At 35.5% G+C, this 22,566-nt stretch overlaps 1 protein-coding gene across 3 annotated transcripts; it reads right to left on the bottom strand.

The window, feature by feature from the left end:
- Window positions 1-273: 273 nt before the first annotated feature.
- On the bottom strand, window positions 274-22,566 carry slc6a4a (solute carrier family 6 member 4a). 3 transcript variants are annotated; one of them, XM_056473318.1, is made up of 15 exons: window positions 21,501-22,566; window positions 14,519-14,775; window positions 12,057-12,544; window positions 11,289-11,423; window positions 10,728-10,950; window positions 9,592-9,730; window positions 9,340-9,474; window positions 9,063-9,166; window positions 6,343-6,470; window positions 6,139-6,251; window positions 5,633-5,764; window positions 5,391-5,490; window positions 4,748-4,848; window positions 4,132-4,299; window positions 274-2,982 (listed from the first exon to the last, which is right to left on the bottom strand). In XM_056473318.1, exons 3-15 carry the CDS (start codon window positions 12,430-12,432, stop codon window positions 2,899-2,901), a joined length of 1,938 nt encoding a protein of 645 aa, XP_056329293.1. In that variant the 5' UTR covers window positions 12,433-12,544; window positions 14,519-14,775; window positions 21,501-22,566; the 3' UTR covers window positions 274-2,898. The 3 variants fall into 3 exon arrangements, with proteins under 3 accessions (XP_056329293.1, XP_056329295.1, XP_056329296.1); XM_056473320.1 differs by lacking the exon at window positions 14,519-14,775; XM_056473321.1 differs by lacking the exon at window positions 21,501-22,566 and having other exon boundaries at window positions 12,057-12,509; window positions 14,519-15,044.

Raw genomic sequence — 22,566 nt, 5'->3', positions numbered from 1 at the left:
ATTTCTCATGAAAAAGAAAACTTGAGAATCAAGGCTGAAGTGTTTAAAACAAGCACATATTTGGTTTCTGCTACTTACTGTAAAAATAAATATGTAAAAACAAATGCTCAAGCCCCTCTTGATGTTAGCCCCTTTCACACATACAGTCTTTACTGGTAAATCATAGGTGTCAAAGTCAATTCCTGGAGGGCCGCAGCTCTGCACAGTTTTGCTCTAACCCTAATCAAACACAGCTAATGCAACTAATCAAGGTGTTCGAGATTCTTTTGAACGCCTCGATTATTTGGATCAGCTGTGTTTGATTAGGGTTGGAGCAAAACTGTGCAGAGCTGCGGCCCTCCAGGAATTGACTTTGACACCTATGTGGTAAATGAACATTAAACATAACATAAACCAATAATTAATCAGTTTATGTTTAGGTGAAATACTTGTGGCTCATTTTTCATATTCCTCATATGTATACATAAATTACACGTGTGTATGTATACATAACATCACAACGTACCATCATATCATATATATGCAAAAATGGCCTCAAATACAGAAAAATCATTGGTTATTGTCGTGTTTGACTAATTAAAATGGTCAAAATGTGAATGTTGATAATAAAATGTCATGTTTTGTTTAAAAACTTTTGGCACCGATCAGCTTCACAGTAATACAGCGGCTGTTTTGTATCATTTTATTTATTATGTATGAGTAGACATACAGTTTGACTGTGTTGAGGTGCTAATTTTTAAGGTGATTTGATGTCTTATATTTACTTAGTATGCAATTACAACGTCTGATGCTGTTGTACATGTGTTTAATCATGCCATTATGTCAACATATGCCAATACAATATAAAATACAACAGTATTTGATGTTGCCAAACTGTGTGCACTTATGTTTATATGCTTATTATTATGCTTATATTTAATGCATGTAATTTAAAGACATTGGCCCTAATCACCTTCCACATTTTTCATCCAAATACAGTTGAAGTCAGAATTATTAAACCCCTTGAATTATTATTTTCTCCAATTTCTGTTTAACGGAGAGAAGATTTTTTCAACACATTTCTAAACATAATAGTTTTAATAATTTATTTCTAATAACTGAATTATTTTATCTTTGCCATGATGACAGTAAATTATATTTGACTAGATATTTTTCAAGACACTTCTATACAGCTTAAAGTGACATTTAAAGGCTTAACTAGGTTAATTAGATTAACTAGGCAGGATAGGGTAATTAGGCAAGTTATTGTATAACGATGGTTTGTTCTGTAGACTATCGAAAAAAATATAGCTTAAAGGGGCTAATAATTTTGACTTGAAAATGTTTTTTAAAAATTGCTTTTATTCTAGCCGAAATAAAACAAATAAGACTTTCTGCAGAAGAAAAAATATTATCAGACATACTGTGAAAATTTCCTTGCTCTGTTAAACATAATTTGGGAAATATTTTAAAAAGAAAAAAATTCAAAGGGGGTTAATAATTTTGATTTCAACTGTAGATGAAATATGCAGTTTGACAGTGCTGACCATTTCAGTTGACGATTTTTGGCCTTGATCACATTCCATATTTCTTATCCAAATGGATGAAGAAAACAGCGCAGCGTATAAAGGTAATTTCCAAAGACTGACATCACAGTTTATCAGTATTTTACTTCTGAATGTTAACAACATGCTAATCTTAACATTAAACAAGAACACTTGCTTATATGAAAAGCACATTTGTGTTTACTGAAAAGCAATTGACTTTCAGACTTGTCTGTAAAAGGGGCTAATGAGGAGTGTGCTAGTGGTTGATTCAAAGAACGTTTCTTATACTTTTACATTTGGTCCCATCCCTGTAAATGCTACATGTCAATGGTAACTGGGTAGGCAGACAGAGTTCCAGTTGCAAATAAGCATTATGTGGATTAAATGCCACAAATGTCCCACAAATAAATACACATGCCCAACAGTCGGTTCATATCTACCAAAAGTAGGCTAAACACTTCAAATCTGTTACATGTATATGGGCATGGTGGTCATAGATGTACACACATTCACTCTCACACACACAAACACACCTGTGCAATAAAACAAACTTAATAGAATGATTTGGTCCTTGCTTCCGTCATAAAAAATATTTCTTTCTGTAACAGTCCTACATTTACCCTTCCCACATCTGAAATGTAAAAAAAATAATATTTACCACATATTAAAAAAAGGAAAGAAAAAAGACAGTATATTCACAATTATTGATGGATTCAGTCCCTCATCCACAAACAGCTTCTTTGAATTGCTGTCACAACAATAAAGAAACAAAATTTAAAAAAAGTAATTTTTGGCATTATGCAAATGCATGTCGTTTCAAAATATACTTGTAAGTGGTCACAAAACCATAACAATCTTTGTATACTTGGAAAGAATTTAAACAAATGATTGTAGAAAAACAATCTTTAAAAATTGTATATCTTCATAAAGTAAACTTCAATGAACAGCTATACACTAACGTTCAAAAGACTAGGGTCGGTACGATTTTTAAAATGCCTCAGCATTTATTCAACCAGAAGCACAGTAATATTGTCAAACATTATTGCAATTTAAACTTTTTATGAAATTTAAAATGTAATTTATTCCTGTGATGGCAAGGCTGAATTTACAGCAGTCTTTAGAAATCATTCTAATGAACTGATTTGATCTCACTGATCCCTAACTTGAACGGTAGTGTACATATATTCATGAATAGTGGATGGCAAAAATACAAATGAAGCAACGGCTGTATTTGGAGACCTGGCCTCACCGTCACACAATACAGGTAGCAGACTCCTCTTGGGTGAGGTGTGAAGGGAGGTCGACCGGGGCTCTTAAAGGGGCCACGGGTCCCCTGTGTTTGTGCTACATGTCCAGCAGAGGACCAAATGCATCACACGGCGTTGGTAATGACAATTGTGTCTCTCTGAGGGCCACTGGAGCCCGGAGCCTCTGGGGTAATACCCTTTAGCAGACGCTATGGGGGTAAGCAGTGAGATTTTTGGAGTTGTACAGCCTGGCACAAAGGATTTACATTATGAACTATGAAAATATTTAAGCTACAGGAGGGATTTACAGTGCTCAGCTTCTAGGAAGTGTCTTGGAGATTATGATAAATGAATCAAAGGATTTCATAATGCACTAAGTGTTGTGTTGAAACTCTTTCACCATGAAATACTAAACAGCTGTGAGCTAAGACTCAACTCTGCGAGGCACATAATTACTCAGCTGAAACCTGACATGCTAAAGGTTATTGATACTGTAGGATGGAAGCTTGTTTCTGCCAAGGGATAAAAATTGTGACTTCTTATCTTACAATTATCTTACATTTTCTCTCAGAATTAGGAGTTTATACATCAGAAGTCGTGTATTTGTTCATTACAATTGTGACTTTAGCCTTAGAATTGTAAGATTTACAACTAAATTATTTTGTTTATCTTACAAATCTGACATTGAACTCAGTTTATCTCTTAAAATTCAAATGTTCTTGCAAATTCTTGCAATTCTCACAATTCTGACTTTTTTTCTCCAAGTTTGTATCTGTCAGTTCTGACATTTTACTCAGATGTCTTTATTTTTCACTATTCTAACTTACTGTATCTTGCAATTCAGACTTTGTTCCTCAGAAATGTGAGCTTATATCTTACAATCCTAACTTTTTCCTCAGAAGTCTGAGTTTACATCTTTCAATTCAATTTTTTTCTTCACAGGTCTGAGTTTACATATCACTATTCAGATTTAGTCAAAATTACAAGCTTGTGAAATTTGAAGTCTGAATTGTGAGATAAAATGCTGCAAATACAATTTTTAAGTTGTATCAGAAACAAGCTTCCATGCTATCAGCTGCATCACAGAATCAAAAAATATCAACCTTGTCTAGTTTTTCGCCATCTGCCAAACAAACACTCTTAAGTGTCACTGAATGCATGAGCTTTGACGCCCTTTGATGTCCATCTTCATGTCTCAGACTAAGTTCACAACATGATCAAGCTGATGCCTTGCAGCATAATTGTGTTTGTGCTGTAGTAATGTATTTAAGTGTTATTATTATGTCTGTCTCGCTTATCTCGACTTGACAAGATACAGTAATGTATGTGTTTTGATGTTTTTGTCTGTCTAGGCTCACCTGTTTGAAGGTCCCTTTAGTGGTGGCCAGATGGTAGACCATGTAGGAAGGCACACAGATGAAGGAAGAAACTCCAATACAGTAACCAAGGACTGTGGTCCAGAAAGGGTACAGGTAATCAAACAGCTTCACTTCAGGAGGGAATGCCAGGAAACTCACAATAATGAACTACAGCCATGAAACAATGAGGAAAAAACAAAAATGTCTTTTCACCAAACTGTATTTGCATAAAGAACATGCTGAGATCTGCCTGGGACAGATGCCTGAAGCATGTCTAAAGTTTATTTAAGAGATTAAAGGGATAGCTCTCCTCTAAATTGAAATGTTGGCATCATTTGCGCAACTTGTAAACATCTATGACTTAATTTGGAACAAGTAATCATAAAAATTGGTAACTTAAACTGAAATGCCAAAAAAAGTGTAAAAACATTGTGTTCAGTAAAAGAAAGTCATAAGGTTTTGGGTTGGAATAATGTGAGGGTAGTAAAAAATTACTTTTTTTTTGGCAAAAAAAAAACTTTCGATTTTTACTTTTTTCACTGTGACAACACATAAAATACATACACTGAAAGTGCTTAGTAAATCACAAAATGTATAAATTATGTAATGGACTGACCAATAAGAAGCATGGACAGATGGCTATCCAGCAGACCCTCCAGAACAGACCAGGGGCGAAGCCAAGCATCAGCTGTACGTCGTTGCAGAAACGTGTCGTCCCTGCATGCATTTCCCAAACACACTTAGTGCACAATGCCTGAAGAGGCATATTAGATTACCAAACTATTGAAGCACAGGATAAAACCTTGGGACTCATAGACGGTGGGTGAATAAGAAAGAACAGATGGACAATAGAAGAGTATAAAGCAACAGAAGTGGCTAAACAGTTTTATGCTTGCACATTTTGACTCTCCCTGCAGCAATGGCTGAAAATCAGATTTTCATAGACCCTCATGGGAATTAAGCTAAAGAGTGGAGAGTTCAAAAGAAATATAAATGACACATGCTAGGAAGTTCAACAGCGATGCTCATATTAACTTATTTTGAAGTCTTGAAGATTTTTGAGGCAGCTGAGGGAATATGACATATCAGATGCATACATACCATCCCAAAGCCCTCTAAGGGAGGATCTCGTCTAGACAGTTTATTAAGAAACTACAGAGAAGTTTGTTTGTTTTATCAAACCAACTTGGAGACCAGTGGCACGAAAAAACGAAGTTAAAGTGTTATTCGGGGTGATTTAACTGGAATCCAATACGTACCATAGAACCAGGAAACAGCAATAACCTCAAGGAAGACGACAGTGATAACAGCGGGGCCTGTGGCGTACTCCTCAAATAGTTTAACAACAAACGCACCTCCCTACAAACACATTACCTCAGTATTACAAAGAATATGAGCAGAGTTTGTAAAACGGCATGTTATTTTGGTAAAATTCCAAATGATGTCTCTGGACAATGTTTAAAGCCTACTGGAAAATCTTGCAAAGCAAAACAAGACTCACGTAGGTTAGAGTGGAGAGGGCACCCAAATAACAGACACACACCAGGCCAAGCACAAACCATTCTCTCCTCCTGGCCAACAGGTGGGGGAACTCGTCCAACATGGCTGTAATTACCCCTTCCAGACCTGCAAACTGCAGCAAGAGGCAGGGGATGACAGAAAAGTAGGTCAAAGACCCACTGAACCAGTACACTGTTTAATCCAAATAATGCTCCTTAAGGTAGAGCAAGCACTCACTCAGTGGCTTCTGACAGGGACAAACATGATAATGAAACAGAAATAGACTACATATGGAATTATGTCTTTTGCAGACTGTAGCGTAACTTCATTGTGTGTGAGGTCAATAGAGGGACAGGAATGGGTTAACTATGCAAACCGAAGACATAATGTAATGAAACACTGTTGAGAATACATTGTACTACATCCAGAGACAGTGAGCTGAGTAAACAAAGGGAAAAACTCATTCATTAAGGTCATTGGATAGTATTTTAAGAATGAAAGACTGACCGTGCTGTCCAGCCCCAGCATAATTATCATGAGGAAGAATATGATGGCGAAGAATGTTGCAGCTGGCATATTGGCAATAGCCTCAGCATAGATGATGAAGAGCAGACTGGGACCTTGGAATTAAAAAAATAATAATTTAAAAGAATTTGGGACTTCAATAAATAGGAAAGGACCAATAAAGGAAGGATAAAAAATATGGCTCACCAGCATCCTTAGCTACAGTCTCAACTCCTTGTTGGCGCATCTCTGCCATGTATCCCAGCACGGTGAAGATCACAAAGCCTGACAGGAAACTGGTCAAACAGTTAACCGAGCTTGTGATCAAAGCATCCCTGCAAATCAAAGAGACATAGATACATTAAATAAGGATTTTTAACATGGTGTGACAGAAAAGTTTTCAATCTTGGTATTTTTTATTCAATTGGCTTGGGAATTTCTATGGTGTAGTTGCTAGGGCATTGTTATGATGTTTCGAGTGGTTGGTGATATTCTGGTTCCAAAGTAAGTCTGCATAATTTATTTCCCAACTGTTCATTCTAAAGTTGCTTAGAGTGCTAACAGTGCTCATCTTTTGGCTGTAGTCTGAACAGTGCTGTAAGGAGCATGGCAATATACGGTAACACTTAATTTGATGGTCCATTTGAGTATTAGTAGACTGTCTGCTTAATGTCTGTTGATACTGCTCTTTCAACAGACATTTAACTGACTAGAAGAAAGTTTGCAAGTATATGCCAACTTACACTAACCCCAACCTAACAGTCTACTTATAATCTAATGAGAATTAGTTGGCATGTTGATGCAATGTAACGTATATTGAACAAACGGACAATCAAAATAAAGTGTGACCTAATATACTTGTATCTTGCAGCACATTTTACAAACTAAATATATTAAATATTATTAAAAAGAATGTATTTTAGTATTAAGAGTTTGATGTTTAATATAAAGAAGTCACATGATATAAATGTTTAAAAAAAATGCAGACATGCTGTCTTAGCAGCAGACAGATGCAATGTAAAGAAAACTCATTTAGCTATTTTTTAAAGATTCGAAACACCAAAAGACATTTTCTGAGATGTTGACAGTGAAATATATGTGTCCCACGTTGCTAAAAACACTATGAGGACACATATATTTTACAAAATAATGAAAATTGGTTGTTTTTGCGTTATTTCGAGCAAATTCGCTCTTCCGGTTTAAAAATAAATTTTGAAGCTATGTCACGGCGATTAGATCCTTCTAGATGTCTGTACCGGCGAGTACAATGTGACGACTTTGAGCTTTTAGCATTAATTCATGAGAAAGGCTTGGTTCGAACCAATCAGCGCGCTCTTGTGAATGAGGTGAAACTTCATTAATATGCATGATAGCTTCGAAGACTGTTTTTAACTGTTACAGTGTTCAGATGGCAGAGAGATGCCATGTTGTGTTGCCAACCATGATTAAAACAAGTGGAGAAAGAAGAATTGTTTGGAGACACAGGTCATCAGTGTTGCTTTTATAAATGTGCTGCAACGAAGTTTTTGTTTTTAATTTTCCTGCTATGAGAGCGCATCTAGACTCACGTGTGGATTACAGTGGTCTGCTAATACGCGGCAAAAATACGTTTGTAAGGAACATTTTATACCCGAGAGCTTTTCCCATCTGGAAATGGTAAAATCCGGATTTGCGACTCATCTCCTTTTAAAAAAGACGCGGTTCCAATTGGTGTTGATTTTCCTGTCTCTACAGATTTGGTAAGTGTGTGATTCTCGGTTTGTTTATTCAGAGGCAAAGTTAGTTAGTATCGTCAGCAGTACTTTTCAGTTTATAAAGATATACCTTGGTCAAAATGATTTAGTTACTAAGTTTACAGTAATATCACTACAATGTTGGATTATAAGATCCACTGTAAATGCTGCTCTCCAAATGTAAACACCGAATTTAAACAATTACTGTCATGTAGAATTTTCATCGCATTTTGTGACAGGATAATCTATATACACACGGCTTTCTGACACTACCTACCAAGTGCATCTAAGTTACTGAGAAATGTGGAGTTTTTTTTTCTCCCATTCGCCATATGGTATCAAACATTCCATTAAAACTACACTCTTCCAGCAGTTCATATTCGCATCCAATATCTCATTTGTCACGGGGGCATGCATGAAATGTTCCTGAATGAAAGTGAAAGTGCTAAACTGCAGTTAAAGTCAACAAATTAATTAATTGCAAATAATTTGATTACTGATGTCCATGTAAACAGTCACTGTCTTTCTCCTCTGCGTCTGTGTGTTGTTTTGCCTCTTTAAAAATCAGCACGTGCTCGAACAGAAACTCCTATTTTTATGCAAACCCTTCCCTCTTTCGCCACTTGATTAGTCAGTACTGAAGCCAAATCGGGAACTTATCTAACAAAATAACTTACAAAAACGGTCCAAAAACTAGTACATCCAAATTTTTATGTTATAGAAAAATATTAAATACAAATTTAAAAAATGAGGAAAAAGCAAAAATTTTTTTAAAAAATTTGTTGAAATTTTGTAGGTTGTAATTTTTTTTTTGCAATATTTTGCTTGAATTTAATTGTATTATCTTTCACTTTCTAAATATGTTTGGAGACTAAACTACTATTTTAATAAATATATCTGTTAAAATAAATATGTTTTGTTTAAAAACACAAAAATTCATTGCCTACATTCACTGAGAAATGGATAAAAATATTCATTTTCAAAATGGGGTGTACTCAATTATGCTGAGCACTGTATTTATATATGTGGGTTTAAGTTGTCAAACCTTAGTAGAAACATGCAAAAAGATTCAAGGAGGAAAAAAACAACAGAGCAGAGTGAATAAAGGTAACATTTTAAGCTTAAGTTTGTGATAACAGAACTTTAGATCGGATAAAAGAAAGTGACAGAGGAATGAATGTGAGCCAGGTGTACTTGTAGCAGTTGTTATGAAAGGGATTGTAGCTGGCAAAGGCCAAGAGAACACCAAAGCCTGGACCCAGAGAAAAGAAGATCTGTGCAGCTGCATCAAGCCAAACCTGAAAAAAAAAACACAGATGAAGTGATTTGTCTGTAAAGATTTTCATTCATCCATATCATACTTGACAGAAGGCAAGAAATATGTGTTTTATTTGAGGAAGACAGGCACAGCAACCCAAACAGATTGTGCAATATCTTAGAATTCTGAATGGTTGATTTAGTTTCCACTCACTGTAGTGGTTAGAAGTTTTTTCCAATCAGGTTTCAGGTAGAAGACAACTCCTCTCCAAGCTCCTGGCAGGGTGGCCCCTCTTATCAACAGGATCAGCAACACCAGGTACGGGAAGGTAGCCGTTACCCACACCACCTATCAGAGAGAATCATAAATAAGGTGTTAACAGAGGGTCTATTTATCCAACTGCTAAACAATAGGTTAACTCAAGGTTGAATATTTCTTCCCCTTGAGGTTTCCGGAAAATCATACCTTGCCAGAGGTCTTGACCCCCTTCCAGATGCTGAAGTAGACAACAGTAAAGATGAACAAAAGACAAAGGGCCAGCTGCCAGCTCACCCAGCCCAGTTGATGAAGACCAGGGGATAGATGAACCTGCAACACCTGCCGACTAAGAACAAGAAAGAAGTTGGTTTGCAGTTTATCAAGGTACACTAAAATAGTAGTACAGGGATGTCCAAATCTGTTTCTGGAGGGCCATTGTCCTACATAGTTAAGTTATAGCCATATTTAAACACACCTGAACCAGCTAACCAAGACCTTCAGACTTGTGTTGAAGCTGGTTGGAGCTAAGGTCTGCAGGAGCTTGGCTTTCAAGAAACAGGACTGGACACCCCTGCTGTAGTTCATGGGTGCTGTTTCTGGAGATCAGTCTTTCTGCAAAGTTCAGCATCAACCCTGATCAAACACAAGTGAACCAAGCTACCCTAAGATCAGATGTTATATCCCTTTACAGGGAGATGAGAAGGACTATCACTTACTATTGGAAAATACATAAGGTTAACTTTGTCACATGAAGCACATCTTAGCCAATCACATAATGACCTCTGGTCTCCTTCCCTGCATATAACCATAGATGCAGCATTAGCATTATTTTTTATGCTTTTTAGGCTAATTGTTGGATGCTTGCCCTTTTATAGGCTTTTTAAGATCCTCTGACGTACTTGATAATTACAGAAAGGTGTGTTTGACCAGCGTTGGAACAACTATATAAGTCCATTTACAGGAGTGGGCACCCCTGTTGCAGAAGTGCTATCAAGAGATAGTGCTGACAAAGAACAGTAAAATAAAAGCCAGAATCTTACTGCATAGGAAAGGACTGATGAGTACAGGACAGTTATATAAGAACAAGAAGCAGTGTATGCGAAACAGGAAATCTCAATTACACATAAAACAAATGGAAGCAATCAAAAAAACAAAACCATCAAATCTCTCCTAAAGCAGTGCATATACAGACTCAATCCCCATGTCTTTTCGAGAGAGCCAACACATTCTCTTTCAAACACAGGAGTCTCTCAAAGTTTCAAGAAGCCTGGTGAAGGCAAAGTTCTTATTTTATATCGCCTTCAACCTGGACTTGGCACTTTTACACACTTACATGCACTTACACATAAAACTCTTCAGCGGGAGAGATTGAGTTGTTGGTCCAGGAGACATTTAAGTCAGTGGACAGGTAGTGGGTGCAGTTGGGAGTGTTCCATCGGTTGTTGCAGGTGGTCCAGGGCAATGTTGCACGAAAAGAGGACAGGAGGTAGTAGAGGGCCCAGGCCATTATGGTATTGTAGTAGAAGGCAATGTAGAGTGCAATAATGCAGATGGCAAAGCCTATACCTGTAAAAGAACATAAAACACTTGTCATGCAAATATAAAACTTACGTTTTAAGCACCTTCCACTTTGGGGTAGTAAGTGACATTTAGGACAAAGTTCCATTTACATAAAATCGGCTTTCTTAAGCATGTGGCATTTTACCAGGTAAATGTGACAATTTCCATAACAGAGTCCCTGCTATCAACAAAGTGAAAGCGCAATTGGTAAGAAGTTTAGTAGAAGGTCAAGGGAGACTGTATTATCAGCCCAGCACATGTCAGTCTGTCATTATCTATCTGACCCCTAAACTGGGTCCTCTGTCTTAGAAGTTTTAGAGTCTTGTGAAGCAGACCAGTCTTACCCTTGAAGATGGGGCACACGTGTTTCCATATGGAGATGCACCCACTGCGGTGAAACTGGCCCAAAGCTAGTTCCATGTAGAACAGTGGCACGCCCCCAAACACAGCCATCAGAAGATACGGCAAGAGAAAGGCACCTGAAGCACAAAGATTTAAAACTTTAACTTCACAGTTCCTTTGCATTGGTTTTAACACATCCTGAAAGCACTATTAAACCTACAAAAAGAGCATAAAGGATGCTAACCTACACAAGATGTTCTTGTTCAGACAAGCTCACAGTGCTTGATTAAAGCTTTGCATGCTTTTGACTTGAACACTAGATAGCTGTTGATTGAGTGGCAGTGAGCCAGATTATTAAACAATATGAGAAAGTCCAACCCTCGAGAGCCACAATTAATGGTTGTTGGTTGCGCTGAGCGGGTAGCTCTATCTCTCATGCACTCCCCTTGCATGGTGAAACAGGAAATTACAAAGATTTTATTACTTCAAATCCAATGAAAGGAGACTAAAGCCTGTTTGTACTGACGAAGCGAACTGGATCACACAAAGAGTGAAGACAACAGCAGAATTCCCCATTGTCTGTTTGTTATTTTTAAGCAAACAGTACCTAGTTGATCTTGTCTCAAAGACGGAAGTCTTTCTTTTAATGGCATGCAACACAATATTTGTTTAGCTCCTCTGAAGCGCATCACACTTATCTGTCTCAGTGTGGCCTATAGCTTAAGTGGCACTTTTGCCTAGTGTTCTGACCTCTTCACATTTGACCTTACCCCCTCCATTTTGATAGCAGATGTAGGGAAAGCGCCAGACATTGCCCAGGTCCACTGCATACCCGATGACCGACAACAGGAAGTCCATCTTTTTGCTCCAGGTCTCCCTAGGTGGATCAAGGCTCGTCTGTTGGACCACTAGAGTCCTAAATGTTCCAGGGGTGTTGACCCTGTCCATCCCAGTGCCCGCACCTTCTCTGGGGCTTTGTGGGGATGTACTGGGATAACCGTTGGAGACTTGCCCAGGCCCAGAGCCAGATTTCTGATCCTTCTCCGGAACGCTATCCACAACCAGCCTGCCGTTCTCCTGAGAATCCGGCACTTTCTGCTGCTCTCCCCCATCCTCTTTATTCATCATCGATTCTTTCATTTCCATGGTGAGGACTGCTGTTAAGGTTGAGATGGTGGTCCTCTTGCACTGACTGATATCGTGCCCATGAGGGGATAGAGAGCCTAGAGAAGAGGGGCAAGGGGTGGAACAGAGTGGGCTGGGATGGAGAGAGCAAGGAGAGTGTAACCATACCTTAACCTGTATGTTTTAACAACCTCAAAACAAGGAAAGACTGCTCAGGCTCAGCTACAGAACACACACACAAAAAAAAAACGGCTGGGGGATTTCAAATGTAGCCGGAGGAAATTTACCTAGAGTTTACCTTTGTCATTCTTATAATAAGTGTTCTTAAGAAGTGACACATCATCTTTGGCACAAAAACATGTTGCTCTGCAAGATATCAGCAGATTTAGATTAAATACATCCTTACAACAAGGGGCTGAAGCTGTAAATCACTAAGTGAACACTGTACATGAAACAGCAACATTAAGCCTTAGGAAGCTGCTGGGGCAATCATTTATTCTAATTTTTTCGTGACACTATTGCAACTACAAAATAAAAGTGTCAAATGTGCCAATTCCTGGCACTATTGTTACAACAAATAAAAAATCTTACAAAAAGATGTGTTAATTCTATAAAATATACACTCACCCAACCTTTACTCCCATTTAAACAGAACAAATACTATTTATGTTCATTTCTTTGTTTATTTATGTGAAATAAACTAAACTTTACATACAACTATTTTTTATTACAGAACAGAAAGAAAGAGTCAAACAAATGTAACACTTGTTGATCAGGACCAATTAGTACACCAATAAACAACAACAAATTATATAGAATTTGTAAAATAAAATAATAATCTAGATGGTATTTTACCTCCAGCAAGAGCATCAGTTTCTGCATAGCGTTCTCTCTAAGAGCAGGTGAGTGCAGCTCGTGAGACAATATTAAAGCAACTACTATTAAAACAGCATAGTGATCTAGATGTCAAGAAAAAAAATTAAAAGGGAAACACTTTTTCCCCTGCTTGTCTTTTTCCTACTATTGCATAATTATTAACAGGGGTATTTTTTCCCCACCAAACATGTTTATTATTTATTCAAAGTGAATCATTTGTTCCTCTAAGACACATTTTGAAAAAAATAAAAATAGCATTAATGATGGCTGTGGAGAAGGTGGAAAACGTTCCGCACTATTAAAATCAGACAAAAGGTGAAATGTTCAAATGTTTGTGCATATTCAGCATGGCAAATTATCAGTACAATTAATTTGTATGTAATAGCTGTATCGTCAACAAGTCCATCTACAGGAAAATTATGCTCAAGCCTTTGTGGAATAATTAAAGTTAATGAAAGGAACAAGGACGAGCAAGTGTAATAATCATGCCGTATTATTAGTTATTGAATGAGAAAACAAAATGTAACCATTTTAGAGTTGCTACCACACACCTTTCTCATTAAAGCATGGCGAGAAGAAAAGATAACATTCAATTACAAGTTTTATTTAGGATCGGTTTCTGCACAAAGATTATCTGATCTGGCAAACCGCCCATTTTCCTTATCATTTATTGCCACATCTCTCAGCTACTTTCTATCCATTTTTACTTGCACACACTAAATCAACCTACTCAAAATTGAACATCTTAAACATCCCGGCTCACCCCACCTACCCCCCCATCCCTAATTATAGATAATACCCAGGTCAAGATCAAGTTTGTTCATTTACTAGGATCACAAGATAAAACCAATAACCCACAATCTTCATTATTAGACATCTGATACACAACATGAATGCCAAATTAAATAAAATGAACATGAATTAGTTTTATTAGCCATAGATATCAAGATACAAGACCCCCCATTACATCACATTAGACTCAATTATAACTAGATTAAAATGAGCTGCAGAACTGGACTTGCACATTTTAATAAACTCAAAACATTTGTCAAAGTACTAATCAGACTCAAAAATCTGCATAAAACGTACTAATAAAAAATAAACAGCACACACATGCATACTCCAGTTACACATGCAGTCGCGTACAGACACACACAAGCCAAGACTTGCCACCCAAAACCATTGGTTAACACATGCAGAGCCATAAACACCATGCACAGGGCAACCCTACCGTGCTGCGGTTGAGCAGTTCTGTGGGGGTCTGCGTTTGGGTGGTGACCAACACCGTCCCGGCACTTAAGACACGCCCCTTTCACCCCTGCTCTCTCTCTCGCTGTCTCTCCCTCTCTTACTTTATCCTCCTCTACTTGTTCTTCTTTCTAGCAGAGAGTCTTTAACTTGCTTCGTGGTCGTCAGCCTAAGGCGCTTCAGATGTAGACACATAGAACAAGGCTCTGTGATATAATTATGAGCCCTGCTACCAAACATCTGTTCATGCAAAAACACACACAAACAAAAAAAGCATGAATGGAGAACCGCAGCCCTCATCACATTATGCACATCCACATGGTATTTATTCATGGTGAAAGAAGGCCTGACCTACATTCTCAAAATCCTACTAAGATATTTAGACTTACCTAAATCTACGTCAGGTTTTAAGAGACTGGCTATTAGTTTGATCGTGTAAGATACCTTTATTGCTGATGACAGTCAAAAGTTTGGACACACCTACTGACTCTTTTAAAAAGAGTTTTAAATAATAGTTACAACATAAAATGACAAAAAACAAAAATAAATGTTTATAAATATTATTTAATTAGTTGCTTTTTTTGAGCACTTGTTGCCTGTTTATACATTATTTCTCTCTCTCTCTCTCTCTCTCTCTCTCTCTATATATATATATATATATATATATATATATATATATATATGAAGTCAGAATGATTAGCCCCCCTTTGATTTTTTTTTCTTTTAAAAAAAAATTCCCAAATGATGTTTAACAGAGCAAGGAAATTTTCACAGTATGTCTGATAATGTTTTTTTCTTCTGGAGAAAGTCTTATTTGTTTTATTTTGGCTAGAATAAAAGCAGTTTTTAATTTTTAAGGTCTAAATTATTAGCCCCTTTAAGCTATATATATATATATATATATATATATATATATATATATATATATATATATATATATATATATATATATATATATATATATATATATATATATATATATATATATATATATATATATATATATTTTTTTTTGTTTGTTTTTTATAACAAACCATCGTTATAAATAAAATGCCTAATTACCTTTAATTGTATAGCAATAGCCTTTAAATGTCACTTTAAGCTGTATAGAAGTGTCTTGAAAATTATCTAGTCAAATATTATTTACTGTCATCATGGCAAAGATAAAATAAATCTGTTATTAGAAAAAAATGTGATCATGTAATCAAAAAATAATGTACTATATATTTACAACAGTATTTAGATTATATTAAAATATATGAATATAACAAATTAATTGAAAAATAAATGTATGACATTATTTTGATGTCAAATATATTTGTGTGTGTATATTTTTTAAAATATAGTGTAACACTTTATAGTAACTACACACTATGAATAATTTATTAAGCATTAGCAAATAGTTCATTCATTATCTGTTAAGCATTATCTCTTCATTAATAGACGTTAGTAGCAGTTTGTAAATAGTCACAAGTGCTGTATTCTTGAATTATAAGTAGGCCCACAAAGAATCCGTGTGGATTTCACAGATTTTTAGCCCATCATTGAGTCTATTATTTACTTGTGTAAATGTGTATAAATTTATATTCAGTTTTTAAATTCATTTCAGTAATATTGACAAATATTAAAATGTGCATATGATTTATTTAGAATCAGTATTTAGAATAAGTATTATTTTCTGTCTTGTAGTAAATATATTATAGGAGAGACTTGTTTTTTTTTTTTACCAAATAAGTGGTTCTAATTGTATTTGCATTGTAAACATTAAACGAAAGTTAAAAATGTATTATTTATTATTTCATATATTAAGTAACGATAGTCCCAAAATCATTGTGCACAAATCCGCAGATTTTTTACACATTTTTTCCGCAGAAATAGCAATGTCTGCAGATTCTGTCTGGCCCCACTTAAAAGCACATGTATAATTAGCTTAATGACTGTATTTGCATACTTTGTTAATGATTATTTTTTCATTAATTAAGTATTGCATTATTTACAAATTAGTTATTTAAGAATAGTTGGTGCTATTTTAAGATCATTTAGAATGCGTAAGTACATGATTATTAAACAATTCAAATTAACATTCATATATATTATTGTTCAGGCATATATTAATAGTTAATTTGAATGTTAATAAATGCTTAATTAAGTCAACTTCATCCAGTTTTGTGGCCTAATCTTAAGTGAGTAGCTCATTCTGAATGATTCTAAAAACTACTCCTAAATACAAAGGATTTGTAAATAATGCAATACTTAATAGTAATAAACAATTAATAACTAATAAAGTATGAAAACAATCATTACGCTCAACATACAGGTGCTTAAATGTCAAAAATAGAGCATTTGTATTTGCAGTCTTACTAACATCTATTAATGTAGAGTTAATACTTAACAGATAATGAATTCACTATTTACTTATGCTTAACGGATGATTCATAGTGTGTAGTTATTATAAAGTGTTACCATATAGGGTTTATAAGATTTATTACAAAATAAGATAAGACAAAATAAGATTAAATATAAAGACATAATAAAAATTTAAGACAAAATAAATTAAAAAAATCTGTGAAAAACATTTTCAAGTGTCAATTATGTTAACATTAATTAACAGTATAGCACTTTGCAATTAATTTATGTTGATTAATGAATGAATTAAAAATCAAGTACCACAAATAAGATGAACCAATTTTGATTTTAATTAATTTAACATCAAGTTAAAATAACCCATTTTGAGGTGTTTTCATTGTTAGTTCATGTTAGCTAATATTGTTAACTTCTTATAACAAACTGATCCTTATTGCAAATTGCCTATATAGTTATAAGCTTTATACATTATATAACCTGCATTATACAGTATAAACAACTTAAATAAATAAAAGTCAAAAATGAGTTTTGCTGCTTGTTCAAACTAATAATTTAAAATGAGTTAAAACAACACAATTCTTGAGGTTTTTTTGGGGACAACTTAATTGTTTTATGTTCAATCCACCTAAATTTGTAAAATGGGATTTTTACAGCCCAAATAAATGTATATTACATTAATCTAAAGAATTCAAGCATTACTTTGGATCAATGTTTTTTAAGGTGATAAGAAATGTAACTTAAGTCAAGTGTGTCCAGACTTTTTACACTGTATAATGTGCAAACACTGATCTTGCTCACTCTACACATAGACTAAATACAGGTAAAATATAGACTTTGTTTGTGAATTTATCTTCGAAGTGCCATGGCAAATAAGTGAATTAGACAAACAGTTGAGAGTCTAATTGTAAACAAGATTTCAGAGATAAATATGAACGCAACATGGTTTCCAGAAGGACTTTTAAACTATGCATCATCTAAAAACTACATACGAAAACAAAAAGGGTTAAATCAACAGGAAAGGATAAATTCATTACCATTCTCTTCTTCTGAATGATCTGCTAACCAGAAATAACACTAAGATTAGTGACAGACACAATACATATCTAGGAAAACGAGACGCCACATTACAACACAACTGACAACACAGCTTCATCAGTATAAGCAATGATTTTTTTTTATATATATATCATTGCAGATAATTAAAATGAAGTTCTTTTCCTGAATAAAAGCCATCACCTCAGGGCAAACATACAAACCGCACACATACAGCAATGACATACAAAACAAATAATGCAAGATTTGCATTTTGGAACACAGAGGAAGTAGGCCATCAAATCCAAGCGCAATAATGCTATATAGACTCTTTTGATAGTTTTAATTTTGAATTTTAAATAATTCTCTTTGAGGAATTATAAAATTAAATCAAGGCTGATTTTTTCAGGTGCAAACTGTCCAAACGCTCATTGTGCAGTACAACGTAATTCAGCACAAGTACAAAAGTGGTTTGTAAAATGAAATGATAGAAAAATACATCATGTGTTATACTTTATCATCACTATAAAATGATCAAACTAATCAACCAAAACTGATCAATTTCTTTTTAACTGGTTCTATCGGTTAATTTTTATCGGACGATTGTTCATGTGTATCCCACACAATTACTGTTCTTACATTAATTTAAGTGTGATATTAGTATATTCCTTATAAATCTGAGAATATGAAGGTATGCTTTTATGCAATCTCAGGAGTAGACTTTAAATTACACTAAATACAATTGGTTTATACTTAATGCCTTAAAACATTATTCAAATAACTTCCTATATCTTATAAACTTATAATTTCATTTTCATAAGTCAGCTTTAACAAGTTTTTTATTTAACAAGCTTTTAACAAGTCAGATTAACAAGCATATAAATAAAAGTAAATAAAACAGTCTAAACCTGAGCATTTTCAAATAGGATACATAGGAAGTTATTTAAAATCTACTTTTCATAACTGTAACAAGAGGTGATTCAATCATAACTTAATGTTTAAACAGCGATCATAACATTATTGATCAATATGTGGCTCTTTATGGAATCTCTGAACCTACACTGTAAAAATTATATGATCAATTAGTCATGACAACTTATATTCTTAGTTCATTGTAACTTTAGGCTATTATTTTCTAACTTAATTTAACTTAAGTTACACAAGCTGTTTTAAGTCAGTTTAACATAATATAAGTTCAATAGAATCATACGGTTAATTTGATTTAGCTTAAAAATTTAAGGCAACAATGATTTTTTTTTTACAGTGTGTAAAAATTAAAAATGTAAAACAGGAAATACATTGGGATCATTGTTTTAGTTTACATCCCTCAAAATGGTCTATAGCATGAAAAATACAAAACTAGTGTACTGTTGTTAGAGTATACTTGGGTACAGCTATAGTTCTAGCTGTATACACAAGGTGTACTTACTGTTGTAAATACTTTAATATATATAAATATAAAATACAAAGCGGGCTAATTTAGTAATTAACACTTACAAATTGAAGATTTATGAGTACCCTACTAATGAGTTGATATTTGCATAGTTACTACACATGTATATTTCACTTAATCTTTCTTAATTTAACTATAAGTATTGCTTTATAAGAGTTTGTATACTTCACATTACATTCCGCTTGACGACAACAAAAAGTGTCCAAATCTGTCCTGTTTTTACAGCACACCTACCCTACAACCCATTGATCTGTTAAAAAAATGAACATGCAGCACAGCCGACACTTTAGCTAATCCCTGATGTATTTTTGTCATTTTCAAGTGTCTGTCTAGACAATAATAGCTACAGACAGATCAAGACAGAAGTGCTGGCAACACCATTTAAGACGCAAATGGACATGGAACAATAACCCATCTCAAGATGCTAAAATAGCGAAGAGCACAATGACAAGCACCGCAGGTAAGCCAAATCACATTATGTCTCATCTTACTATTTATTTATTTATTTTTTGTTTTCCACCAAACTCTTTCATGAATTTTCCTGATTTTTATTTCCTTCCATACTTGATCATTTATGGTGAGATTTGGCCAGTTGTTCTATTTCTTCTTTTTTTTTTAAGAACTCACAAATGCGAGGTTTTGGAGGAAACAGCAGCCTGTACAGTGCATTACAAAACTGCAAACAAATATAACCCGTTTTACACACTAGAAACAGCTGTTACTACATGTATTGAAATTTACACTCAGGGGCCACTTTATTTAGGTACACCTGTCCAACTGCTCGCTAGCGCAAATTTCTAATCAGTCACATGGCAGCAACTTGATGCTTTTAGGCATGTAGACATGGTCATGATGATCTGCTGCAGTTCAAACTGAGCATCAGAATAGGGAAGAAAGGTGATTTAAGTGACTTTGAATGTGACATGGTTGTTGGTGCCAGACGGGCTGGACTAAAGTATTTCAGAAACTGCTGATTTACTGGAATTTCATGCACAACCATCTCTAGGGTTTACGGAGAATGATTCGAAAAAAAGAGGAAATATCCAGTAAGTGTCAGTTCTGTGGGTGAAAATGCCTTGTTGATGCCAGAGGTCAGAGGAGAATGGCCAGACTGGTTCGAGCTGATGGAAAGACAACAGTAACTCAAATAACCACTTGTTACAATCGCGTATGCAGAAGAGCATCTCTGAACGCACAGCACATCCAACCTTGAAGCGGATGGGCTACAGCAGCAGAAGACCACTCCAGGTGCCACTCCTGTCAGCTAAGAACAGGAAACCGAGGCTACAATTTATGCAGGCTCACCAAAATTGGACAATAAAAGATTGGAAAAAAGTCTGAGGAGTCTCAATTTCTGCTGCGTCATACGGATGGTAAGGTCAGAATTTGACATCAACAAAATGAAAGCATAACGCCATCAACATTTCAGGCTGGTGGTGGTGTAATGGTATGGGGGAAATTTCCTTGGCACACTTTGGACCCATTAGTACTAATCGAGTATCTTGTCAGTGCCACAGCCTACCTGAGTTTTGTTGTTGACCCTGTCCATCCAGTTATGACCACAGTGTACAAATCTTCTGATGGCTACTTCCAGCAGGATAATGCGCCGTGTCATAAAGCTCAAATCCTCTCAGACTGGTTTCTTGAACATGACAATTAGTTCACTGTACTCAAATGGCCTCAACAGTCACCAGATCTCAATCCAATAGAGCATCTCTGGGATGTGGTGGAATGGGAGATTCGCATCATATCATAAAACATAGCAATATGGATCAAAATCTCTAAGGAATATTTCCAGTACCTTGTTGAATCTATACAGGATTAAGGCAGTTCTGAAGGCAAAAGGGGGTCCAACCTGGTACTAGTAAAGGTGTAACTAATAAAGTGGCCGGTGAGTGTATTTAGCCTAGTTTAAAATATAACGCTTAATTAAATGTTACTTCTTTGTTAACAGGCTATTTGTGTACAAATTCACTGATATTAATGTAGCACAGACAAACATACTTTGACTTATTAAAAGGTAGTCAATGGATTGATCAATCCTTCTGACATTTAAATTCAACACATGTTAATGACCTGCTTAACCTACAAAAGATTTATAGAAAGCATAACCTACCTTGCAGGCGTCAGGCTGACTTCTGCAGTTCCTGCTAATTTGACGCTTTATTGTAGCATCCCTCAGGGCCCACGATGGGAGGGAACATGTAACAATACAAACAATTTCTGGCACTTCTTTTTTTTTCATACAAACACTCACTTAAGCAAACACAAATCAAGAGGTTTGGCTGAGGATCCAATACATCCAGTTTTCTTTGGTTTACCCATCTAAGGATTCAGATCAAATACAGTCTGAAAGCTCAACACAACGCCGTCTTGGTCTTACCTAATAACTTCTACAATCATTTAAAAACACACAGACTCTTGTTGAAGAATCTCTCTAACAGACATACTACAAATACACTTACAGTGTGGAGAACAGCAAGTCTTTCCAATCTGTCTGAGCTAGTAGGTTAATCCGCAGCAAGTCCAATGTACTGAAAGGCAGGCGGGAAACGGAGAGGTGGGGTGGAGGTGTTTAAACTAGGTGAAACAGATTTTTAAGGAGGGAAATAAGAAGCTTAGATTGTGTTCTGTGACAAACGCACTCCCCCTTTAACTTTCTTCTTTACAAACAGTGGCAGATTGGGATGTGAAAGAATTAAGGACACAAACATCGAGTCAAGAGCCTCCGTCCCATTTCAACCCTCAACAAGAGAGTTCTTGGAATCGTTCGCTGTTGAGAGGAGGACCCGGAGGTATAACTGTTTCATGGGACGGCCAACAAAAAGGTACCGTTCCTCTGAGCTCTTTAAAAGCCTTTCCACACATTTTCATCTTTCGTGAAGCCCGGGTATTTCCTACGACCACAAAGTTCAAAGAGGTACCGTCTCTCCATGGTAGAGGAAAACTTGTGTTAAATCCATGCAAAATAGTCATAATAATACAATTTTATAGCCTATTGTTGGAACGTGATCAGTCTTACAAAATGTTCACAAGGAAAACTGCTTTGGCAAAATAACAATAATGCCGTTTTAAAAAATGATTAAAATGATCAAGAAGCTTTCTAACAAATGATTATTTTAGAGAGTCATCTGCTGTGTGATGTAACCTGGTGAACAGCCAAAAGTCTGCAGGTCTCAGTT

Source organism: Danio aesculapii, chromosome 15, assembly GCF_903798145.1.
Source record: "Danio aesculapii chromosome 15, fDanAes4.1, whole genome shotgun sequence".
NCBI classification, from domain to species: domain Eukaryota; kingdom Metazoa; phylum Chordata; class Actinopteri; order Cypriniformes; family Danionidae; genus Danio; species Danio aesculapii.
The sequence above is the reverse complement of the archived record's forward strand: the minus strand, read 5'-3'. Positions and strand labels throughout refer to the sequence as shown.